The following is an 11,924-nucleotide window of genomic DNA, read 5'->3' as shown; positions in this document are numbered from 1 at the left end:
AGGGAAAATCTAAGGCCTTAAACCGAAACGTTATGATTGATTGTCAGAGCGGTTCTATAGAAGATGGTTTTTTTATGGGTCTTGGTAACCTTTGTGCAAATGTTCACGCTTTCAACCCGAACTTGCACAGTTTTAGCCTAATTTACTACTACTATAATGCAACGAATATGAAGAAATTATATGTATTTACGCAGTTATTTCTCTTGTTTAATATTACTGTAATAGGGAAAATCTAAGGCCTTAAAGTCAACGTCTGCTTGAAGTTACATCTTTTTGGTCCGAAATTTTCTGTTCTTTATAGAAGTGTGTTCCATTGGTAATGGATAGAGTCAACTTTTCTTAAAGTCAACAACACCTCTTGTTGGTTCCACATTTTTTCTGTTCTTTATCTAAGTGTGTTCCCTTGGTAATGGCTTAAAGTCAACAACACCATTTGTAGTACCCACATTTTCTGTTCTTTATCTAAGTGTGTTTCCATTGATAATGGATAGAGTCAGCCTTGCTTAAAGTCAACCAATTTTATGGCCCAGTGTTGTTGGCTTTATCAAAATGCCACTGTAGTTTTGTATGAAATGAACATTTGTTCTCAAAATCAGTAAAGAATTGTGAACCATAAATATTAGGTGTATAAAAGCATAGTTTATTATCTACTAGGTAAGGCATCAGTAGAAATATATCAATTTAGTACTAGTAATAGGGAAGAAAAGTCATGACGTCACATCTACTTTTCTGGTTTACAAATCCTTGGAAGTGTGTATGTAACCAGTCATTCGAAGGTCAAATAATGAATTGGTTACACATTGAATCATAAGGTGGAATAACTATTTTAGTAGCAGGATGTATAGGCAGATTCTAAGAATTATGGGACGTAAAATGTGTGAGGATGGATGATATTTATTGATGACCAACACATTACATTTAGATAAGCAAATAAATGCCATCACTCTAAAACCAAAAAAATCATTTACACAAGGCATGTATTCAATTCTCCAGAAGAGTGGTTTTACACTTCCTATGAGAAAGAAACCAGTTTTTAAATATCACACTTTTCTCCTCTTTTAAGCACCAAAATAAAAATAAATTGACCCGGTTACCTTCAAGAGGTGGAAGCAGTTTAAAAATGTGATTGGACAAAATAAGATAAGATAAGATATACTTTATTAATCATTGTGTGGAAATTATAATTTTGTATCTCAACACAATTCGGTAATATATAAAAGAAATATTAAATGTTAATATACTAAATAAAAATTGGCAAAGAATATTAAATATTTGCCACAGCAAGATAAATTTAATAATATGTGACCCTCCGCCTCGAAACGGTATTAAGTCGGATTTTTCAATTTTGGGTTTTTGGTACCCAATCATAGCTTATTTTATGCTTTAAAATTTGTTACCAAATTTATACAATTCTGATTATTCATTGCCGAGATATGACCGTTTGAAGTAGGGAGAGTGTGAAAACCAAGTTTTGAGAAAATCGACTTTGAAGTGAGGCACCGTTTTCACGCACAGTCAAATCAATGGGCAAAGATAACTCCTTAGATACGGGCATCGAAAATTTGACGAGAATAGTGAAATTTAGCATGAGCTTAGATTATACATTTAATAATGAACATACAAATTTTTGAAACAATCCAATTATCACTTTTGTAGTTATTCATTATTATGCAAGATGTTCTTAAAACAAATAAAACACTGAAAAAAAAATGCCGACAATTGTTCACCTTTTCAAGAATTTTTTATATTTAAATAAAGAATCAATGAAATAAGAATTATTAATGTGAAATTTTTGTCTTAATCAATAGAGAAAATAAGATTTCAAAAATACCCAAAGTTAAAGACGGGCTTATAATTTGAAAGTACAGTTTTGAAACTACGTGAAGCCGGGTGGGCAGGGAAAGAATTATCAAGAAGAGGATTAGAGAGGAAGAGATAGAATGAGAGAGTAAAATATACACACACACACACGCACGCACACACACACACACACAAACACACACATGTGAGAGAAAAAGAGAGAGAGAGAGAGAGAAAGAGAGATATAAAAAAAAGAGAGAGAGAGAGAGAGAGAGAGAGAGAGAGAGAGAGAGAGAGAGAGAGAGAGAGAGAGAGAGAGAGAGAGAGAGAGAGAGAGAGAGAGAGAGAGAGAGAGGGGAGAGAGACTGCTTGTGCATTAAGAAGACGCGAGGGAAATAGAATAAAGATTGAAACCTGTATAAGTGTATGTGTATTTGTGTGTGTGTGTGTGTGTGTTTGTTTGTATGTGTGAAAGAAACAAAAGGGAGACGGAGAGAGTGAGGTAGACATGAAGAAAGGGATGGAGGCGGAGCAAAGAATTGTAGGGATAGTTTAAAGAAAGCATTTTGTTACAAAGTAAGTCATAGTCAATCAACTGGAAACATATTGACCAATGAGATTGCAATTAAAGAAATGGGCTGGTCAAATCAATCATTGCATTGTTTCCATTTTGAGTCAGATGACAGCTTGAGGAGGGGTGGGGCTTATTGTGTAGTGACTTACATGAAAACATGTTATTGAATCTCTCAAGTTTTCCTTAGCGTTCCACCACATTGTTCATTGTCTAAAAAGACCCCCCCCCCCCCTCTTTATTTCAGTATACAAAGAGAGCACGACAAAACGAACATCCATCTCTCTCTCTCTCTCTCTCTCTCTCTCTCTCTCTCTCTCTCTCTCTCTCTCTCTCTTTTTTTTTTTTCTCTCTCTCTCTGTTTGTCTCTCTCCCCTCTTCGTCTATCTATCTATCTATCTATCTATCTATCTATCTACCTATCTATTTATCCATTAATAGGTTTGTCTTTATGTCTGTTTATCTATCCATTTCATTTTTTAGTTACACGTATATCCACCGGGAGTTCATTAATTGTTGAAGGCTCTATTTATTATTCTGCTTTTGTACTTAAAATTAAATGTTTATCCTACAACAATCTCTGTAACTGTAAGTGTAAGTGTACTGTTGTCCTATTAAGTCTTAGAATGTCCTATAATTTCATGAATAAAAAAAAAAAGAGGGACAAAAGAGGACCCTCACCTCGATCACCAATGCAGCTAGACAAAGAAGTAAAAGCACGTGGTGTGTATCAAAATGCACAAACACACACATATGTAACACACGCATGCTGACGTCATGAAGCATCGCCCGAGCATTATGGCCTACAGCCACAGCGCATGTGATGAGAGTTGACCAATCAGAATCATTCATTTGTAAGGTTGTCAGGGAAAAACCTAGACTTGTTTACAGTTTTTAAAGTTCATTATTGGTTGAACCATGACATTGTGGAAACAGTCATGCTTTCTCTGAGATAGATAAAGACACGCCCTTTGCTGTGATATCTTACATCTTATTGGTGGAGAAAAAGACTCGGTATTACTAAGCCTTGGAAAGGGTGGCTCTCTGAGAGAAAGTCAACTCTCGTTTTGACTGTGTCACTGATAGTTGCATTTTTAAACTTGAAATTTATATAACTTATCCTCAATATCTATATTTAATTATTATGTTTTCATGTAGAAAAATGATTGTAGTTTCTGAAACAACCAAAAACTGAAATTTGATAATTTTGACCATTTCCACTTTAAAACCGGTTTTCTTCGTTTTCCAAATCCCGACTTAATACCGCTTCGAGGCGGAGGGTCACATATCATTCATATAATATCAATTCTGGTAAGCATACATATTGTTCAAATTTCCATTCTTTTTACAAATCTTTTGTTTGTTTGTTTTTAATGGTTTTACGGCGCTTGCAACACATTTAGGTCATATCAGTGCCAGTAAAAAGGAAGAAAATGGGATAGTAAAAACGTTCTAGATTAACAATTAAAAGGACTTGAAGAAAAAGTAAGACAAAGGGGAATTGGTTCAAATAGGGAACAGATGTAGATTACAAGAACACACTATCAGTGTACTTAGTTTGAGATCACTAAAAGTCTCACCCAGAAACCAGCACAAGATCCCACTAAGAGGGATACAGTCAAAAGTTTACAAATTATATATTAAAAATAAAAATAAAATAACGGTCCATAACTTAGAGGTGATTTAAAAGGAAAAATATATCATCTGCCAAAACTATAATTATACACTTGACTGTTTCTCTCCAAGCTAAGGACTCCAGCCACAGTCAGCACAATCCTAAGTAATCTCATTCCAAGTCGAAGAAAGAAAGCTATCGGAAAACAGATTCAGAGGGATAGAAGACATAGCAAGTATCTCACTGCCTACTATGGGATAAGTTTAAAGTCTGATAAACTGTCCTGCCTGTCTGAACATTTTAAAATGAGCTGCGATGTAGTCTAGTGGTATGACACTCGCTTTCAGATTGGAAGGTCCTGGGTCGAGCCTCAGTCGGGGCATAGTTTAGTCCTTGGAAAAGGCCTTATACTCACATTCTCTCACTGTACTCAGGTGTAAAATGAGTACCTGGGCGTTAACAGTGTTAGCCCTGTTAGAAACAAAAATTGTAATATCATGTTGCTGTTGGTCAGGAAATTAAATGAATATTGCGCGTTATAAAAGTGTTTTTGTTTTTTTTTGTTTCATCTTTTAATCGATAACCAACACAAAATTCATCAGAAATAAATGGTAAAATTTCGGTTGTACTATGTACTGTACAGGCATATCCCTTTCCAAAAAAAAAGAAAAAAAAAAAAAGCCTCAATTTCTATTAATTTCTAATTTTCATGTATATGTATTTTTTGCTAAAGACGATATGAAAATATTTCGCGTAAAGCTTCTCTACACGAATGGTATTACACTTAAATCATAAAAAAAGGATTACATCTAAATCCTCCTTAACTGTTGCCTTTAATCCAACAGGCACTTATATGCAGGTCTGATAACCCAATTCCTTATGGGCGCATTGATGTAATGGAAATCTCAAAAAATGACGCAAAATATTGTCCATTACAATGATAAACTAGGTCCATGAGTGGGTTCGGATGTCAGACCTGTATATATATACACGTTGCTTTAAGCGAATAATAATTTCCTCTTTAAAAATTAGAAAAAACAAAAAAACAAAAATACAACCCCCCCCCCCCTCCCTAAAAAAAACAAAACAAAGAAAATACAACTTTAAAACAATTCAAGTCTCTAGCAAACATTTTAAAAAACTGATAGCAGGAAGACTTCAATAGGTTGTTATAAAGAAAAAAGTTGCCCCTGCCTTTATGATTATATGATATGACATGTTGCATTTGGTTTGACCAAGCAAGTATAAAATAGATAATTAAACATATTAATAACTATAATATAGATCATACATTATAGTGAACTCCCTATATAAACTTCCGGGGTCAAGAAACAGATTAAAGTACAATAAAAGATCATATGATTGTAAAAATACTTAAATAATATCAACATAATAATGTGTATGATCCTCAGCAAAATGCGTAAGAATAAACATTTGTTACGTAAGGTTTGCATCACTGCAAGTTATGACCGTTATAAAACAAAAAGGAGCCAACTCGTAGAATGTGACGAAAAGCAATATGAAGAAAATTGAACTTAGCACTCTCAAATTCAAGATGGAGTGAAATCAAACAAATTTGTTTGAGTTTGGTTGCCCACTGATGTGAACTCTTTTGAGTTAAACTGTCGCCCTCGTAAATTACTAACCAAAAAATTACGTCACAGAAGACGACACGATCACCAACCAAAAGTGAAAAGTGAGTAGTTGTTAGAAGTTCTCAAGGAAACAAATGATTCTATTGGTTGAGCTATTGATTACAACTCACAATTAAAATTGTCAGGGTGATCTTCGTCTTTTATTTCATTTTTTTTAAATGACGATTTGTTTGGGTTAGTATCAGGCCATTAACCCTCTCCTTACCAACTATAGGAAAATTGTCACATTCGTTACTATACAACCAACATTTTTCTTATTCTTCAGCCAACAACAAAAAACAATAAAGACATAAATACATTACTAAATTCCAGATGGACGCTGAAGAAGGGTTTTGAGCCTGAAACATTCCGTGTTTGGTATTTTGTTCTTTTCTGAAGCTGTTATAATCATTTTTATTAATTGCTCATCACTGCTATACTGATGTTCCACTAAAAGTAAACCTTGACCCATCATGTCAATCTGGTAACATGTGAGGTTGAATGAGATAAAAGAGAAGTTAGTTCACAGTGAACTCCAAAGTTTTGCTCGAGTTCAAGATATAATGGGAGAGAACTCTACATCGTAGCCATCCTGATATAATACTGCTTTGCCACGATTGGCTACATTCATTCAACAAATTGCAAACTCAATAATATGTGGCAACCAGTTCTGTCGGTGCTTCGCACGAACATTTGTCTTACATTTTAAGCACTACAATGCACTTCTATTGTATTCAATGTTTATTTCTATTTTTTTAGTCTTGTACGGTTCGTCCTCTGATTCATACAATCAATCCAAGTTCTATCCACTATTAAACGTTAGCAATAATCTATACACGGATTTTGTTATTACTTTATTGTATCATTACTGACTATTTCTACATTGGTGACCCCGACACGAATACGTAAAATGGCTCAACCAGATCTCTCACAACAAGTCGCGAATTTGACAGGCCAACTACAGGCTCTTGCTGCTTCCACCAACTTCTGTGAACAACAAATCAACTCTGTCTCCATCAAGCTCCCGGAATTCTGGACTAAATCAACGGAGGTTTGGTTCGCAAGAGTGGAGGCACAGTTCAACATGAAGAAAATTACTCAGGATCAGACAAGGTATGACTATGTTGTCAGTTCTCTTGACATAAATACTGCAGAAGAAATTCAGTCACTGCTAGTAAACCCACCACATCTTGATAAATATGGCAGCTTAAAAAAAGCCTTGATCAAGACCTTCGGCAAATCCAAGACCCAGAAAGACACAGAACTCCTTAATCTTAATGGTCTTGGTGACAAACGCCCAACTGCTCTACTGCGCAAGATAAATGCACTGAATGATGACCCTGTCACTCTGAAACGTGCATTATTTCTCATGAACCTTCCCCCGGACATTCGAGGCATTTTAGCCGGGCACAATCTTACAGACACAGAAGAATTGGCTGAGGCAGCTGACAGGATCTGGGAGACACGCATGTCAGGTGTGCAACATATTTCCTCATCACCATTCCTGACTTACCCTCAGCAGGATGTAACAACGACACGACCACAGTCAGAGGAGACTGTTGCTGCAATTAAGACAGTCCACCAACGTGGATAGCCTCTTCAACATAGCATGCCCAACTCTATTTGCTATTATCATCAACGATTTGGACCAGACGCCCGTCGCTGCCAAGATGGTTGTAAATTTTCCAGTTTACTCAAACTCAAAGGAAACAAACAAAACTTGCCTTCTTCGGGAAACGCTTCGGCTGGTCGATGAACGTGGAATTGGTCAGCAATCCAGATTCAAACACGTTTTCCATTTATGATAGACGTTTGGGACAATCTTTCTTGATCGATACTGGTGCTGATGTTTCTGTATACCCCGCCTCAACTCAAGACCGCAGAACATTAACACCTTCTATTACACTCTCTGTTGCAAACGGAACATCAATCAAAACCTGGGGTAAACGCACCATCACTTTAGAAATAAAATCTAATCAAGTCCTCAATCACGAATTTTACCTGGCAGATGTGACACGTCCCATCCTGGGTGCGGATTTCTTTGTTTCTAACGCCCTGATAATTGATCTAAAAGGAAAACGACTCTTGTCTATGGACAACATTTCTGTTCCACTTAAATATACTAATTCACCCATAAGCCTTGCCGGCCTCTCAGTGCACCCAAGTACTGCATACTCTGACCTCCTTCAACAGTTTCCAGACCTTGTCATTCCCCAGTTTAACTCATCTTGCAACAAACACGGCATGGAGCATCACATAATCACCAATGGGGCCGCCCGCCCACGCTCGAGCGCGCCGTCTCAATCCAGAAAAACTGACTGCAGCAAAGGCTGAATTCTTCAAGATGGAGCAGATGGGAATCATCCGTCGCTCTAATCAGCATGGGCATCCCCTCTACATGTAGTTTCCAAATCGGATGGCCAACTGAGGCCTTGCGGTGACTACAGACACCTCAATGTTGTGACCAAAGATGATCGGTATCCTCTACTTCATATTCACGACTTCAATAGCCGCCTTTCTGGATGCAACACCTTTTCCAAGATCGACCTGATTAGGAACTATCATCAAATTCCCATGGCAGAGTCGTCAATTCCAAAAACAACAATCATTACGCCATTTGGGTTGTGGGAATTCGTGCGGATGCCATTTGGCTTGAAGAACGCTGCCCAAGCATTTCGAAGACTCATGGATGGCTTTTTGAGAGACATACCTTTCGCTTTCGTCTTTGTTGACAACATTTTGGTTGCCAGTCATTCACATAAAGAACATATTGAACACTTACGTGAACTTTTTCAACTCCTCTCTACAAACGGACTTGTGATCAACAAGGCGAAATGCGTTTTCGGTGTTAGCGAGTTGGATTTTCTTGGCCACCGTGTGACTGCTGAAGGGATTCTTCCACTACCGGACAGGGTGGCCTCTCTACGTGACAGTGCCCCTCCCACTGACCGTGCCGGCCTTCAGCGATTCCTTGGCTTGCTAAACTATTACCACAGATTTATCCCACACGTGGCAGACTTCCTTGCCCCACTACATTCTCAGGCAAATGGCAAAGGACAATCCATCGTGTGGTCTGATGACTGCAATACGGCGTTTGAAAAGGCCAAGGAGGCTTTGAAACACGCTGTTCTCCTTCACCATCCCCTACCAAATGCCCCAACAAGTCTTACAGTTGACACTTCCAACTCAGCTGTCGGTGCACAGCTTGAACAAAAGCAAGGTCATAACTGGGTCCCGCTTGCCCTCTTTTCTAGGAAGCTCTCAGCCACAGAAAAAAAATACAGTGCGTTTGACCGCGAACTGCTCCGCGTTACAGCGCTGTCAAACACTTCAGGCATTTCCTGGAAGGTAGGGCATTTACATTATTCACAGACCACAAACCACTTGTCTACGCTCTCATCAGTCAAACTGACCGCTTGCCTCGACAAACAAGACACTTGTCTTACATCGCCGAATTCACCACTGATATTCAGCATATCACAGGTCAATTTAACGTGGTAGCTGATGCCTTCTCGCGTTTTAATATTATGACGCCCACAGACTCAGGCATCTGTTCCATTACTGATTTCAGTAAACTTGCATATGACCAGGTTCACTCACAGGAAATGGAATCTTATCGCAAATCTACCACAGGTCTTACACTTGAGAACATTCCAGTTGGTTCATCCACAGTCTTGTGTGACACTTCAACAGGCGCAACACGCCCCATTCTTCCAACGTCATGGACTCGGACAAATTTTTGACCAGATTCACGGTCTCTCCCACGCCGGCGCACGGCCCACACAACGTGCCATCAGTCAACGTTTCGTTTGGCATGGGATGAAAAGAGACATATGTAAATGGTGTAAAGAGTGTCATCATTGTCAATCTTCCAAAGTGCATAGGCACACCCGAGACCCACTTGTCGACCGGCCACTACCAACGAATCGATTTAGTAGCCTCCATGTTGATCTCGTTGGACCACTACCCATCAGCCAAGGTATGACTTACTTGTTTACAGTCATCGATCGCTTCACGAGGTGGCCAGAGGCAATTCCTCTTCCAGATGCTCATGCTTCTACCTGTGCTCAAGCTTTGATACACCATTGGATTTCCCGATTTGGTGTTCCTGAAAACATTACTTCTGACCGTGGCGCACAATTCACATCGGCACTTTGGACAGAGTGCAACAGGTGTTTGGGCATCAACGTCAACCGAACAACAGCATATCACCCTCAAGCAAATGGGATGATTGAACGATTCCATCGTCAACTGAAGGCAGCACTGAAAGCCCGGACCACAGGCACTAAATGGTATTCGGAGATACCCATTGTGTTGCTGGGGATTCGTACATCCTGGCGAGAGGACTCTGGCTGTTCCCCCGCTGATTTAGTCTACGGTTCAACCCTTCATCTTCCAGGAGAGTTTTTGTTGTCGACTGGTCCTGAAACATTTACACCAAAGTCAGAATTCGTTCAGCGGCTACAAAACACAATACGTTCCATGAAACTACCACCCCCCAAGTTTCACGGCCAAAAGTCCACATATGTGCCATCCAACCTGGCATCTACTGGTTACGTTTATGTGAGAATTGATTCGCACAGACATCCGCTCCAGCGTCCATACGATGGCCCTTATCGGATTATTGACAAAAGGGACAAATATTTCATTTTGGACATGAAAGGTTGCTCTGAAAAGATTTCCATCGATCGACTAAAAACTGCACACCTCTCACACTCAGACACTAACATCAGCCACACAACAGCCAACCCAAAACCATTGACATTACCTCATTCAGATGACACGCAACTGAAACGCGTGAATTCTACCCCTGTCACGGGACGCCTGGCGACAACTCGATCAGGTCGAGAATCTCGGCTACCACCAAGATTCCGCTGAACAACTGTTGCGCCCCGCTGGGGGAGGGGTAGTGTGGCGACCAGTTATGTCGGTGCTTCGCACGAACATTTGTCTTACATTTTAAGCACTACGACGCACTTCTATTGTATTCAATGTTTACTTCCGGTTTTTTAGTCTTGTACGGTTCGTCCTCTGATCTATACAATCAATCCAAGTTCTATCCACTATTAAACGTTACCAATAATCTATACACGGATTTTGTTATTACTTTATTGTATCATTACTGACTATTTCTACAAATACATATATATAGTACTCGTATTTGCAAAAAATTGCGATTAATTTTGCTAAAAACCCATAATTAATTCATGAAAGAGCAAAGTATTTGTTTGTTTTTAAGGGTTTCACAGTGCTTGCAACAAATGTTAAGTCATATCAGCGCCAAAAAAAAGGAAGAAAATGAGGAAACTACTCTTGATTAATTATCTTTCACGTTCTACATGAGCTATCAAATTAAAAGAAAAAAAAGTGTCTTTTTTTATTTATGGTTTAAAAAAATTATTATTGGTTTGCTTTTTATCCTTGCAAAATCTCGAATATTTACAAAAATTTGTAACAAAATTGTTGATTTTGCAGCCGCAATGCAAATCAGTGATATCTTGCGATTTTTTGCAGAAGTAACGCAGCCGCAAGCGTTGTAAAAAACTGCCATGCCAGATATATATTTATAAATTGTCCTCCTGAATAAATACACTAATGGTTTTTCGATTGTATGCTTATTTTGTATTTCCAACACTATTCATGACGTGAAATACTTGTCATTCTCTTGTAGCAAAGTATTCTTGCAAGATAGCGAATGCTTCTGTCAAATCCTTGTACTCCTTGACCATAAACTTGCTCCCATTTTCAGCCCCTTGAATCATTGATGACAATTCTTGAGTAAAATAAAAGAAAAGAAGGTGGTGGTGGGGGTAGGAGATGAAAATATTAAAATTCTTATAATTCTCTATTCAAGAAAGGGTCCTGATAACTCGGTTGAATAGCAACTATCACTGTCACTTATAAAGATTTGATTGGTGAATACAGATTGTGGGAGGGGGGTCAAGTTTGGATTTCTCCTAGTTCTGATTATTTTACCAAAAATTGAAAGGAAAATTAGTAAAACACTGTTATTTTACTCAGAAATGAACCGGTGTCCAAAGAGAACATTGATGAAGATATCTTTCAATGGTTTTTAAATACAATTTTTCTTCTTCATTTGAAAAAAGAAAAAGAAAGAAAAAGAGAAATTGAGAAATTAGCTTGAAACAGGGAAAAGGGATGTTTGAATTTTTTTTTAAAGGATTTACTATTGACGAAACTCTCACAGCAATTTTCGTTTCCAGATGTTATCCTCCTCAAGAAATTTGGCAAAGCACCCGCCCACTCCCCTACCTTCTTTATTATCTTGAAATTCATTATCTGT

General features: G+C 38.2%; 1 protein-coding gene across 2 annotated transcripts in view; it reads right to left on the bottom strand.

Moving 5' to 3' along the window:
* Positions 1 to 622: 622 nt before the first annotated feature.
* Positions 623 to 11,924, bottom strand: part of LOC144956016 (putative 2'-deoxynucleoside 5'-phosphate N-hydrolase 1) — a 33,455-nt gene continuing 22,153 nt past the window's right edge. The window contains exon 5 of one of the 2 annotated variants that reach the window (XM_078886302.1): positions 623 to 11,393. In XM_078886302.1, coding sequence (XP_078742428.1) covers positions 11,278 to 11,393 — 116 coding nt within the window. In that variant the 3' untranslated portion in view covers positions 623 to 11,277. The remainder of the gene's footprint in view (positions 11,394 to 11,924) is intronic. The other variant, XM_078886303.1, reaches the window with a different exon arrangement.

This window comes from Berghia stephanieae, chromosome 10, assembly GCF_034508935.2.
Source record: "Berghia stephanieae isolate SIO BIC M18660-M18661 chromosome 10, UCSD_Bste_1.3, whole genome shotgun sequence".
In the NCBI taxonomy this organism is placed as follows: domain Eukaryota; kingdom Metazoa; phylum Mollusca; class Gastropoda; order Nudibranchia; family Aeolidiidae; genus Berghia; species Berghia stephanieae.
The sequence above is the reverse complement of the archived record's forward strand: the minus strand, read 5'-3'. Positions and strand labels throughout refer to the sequence as shown.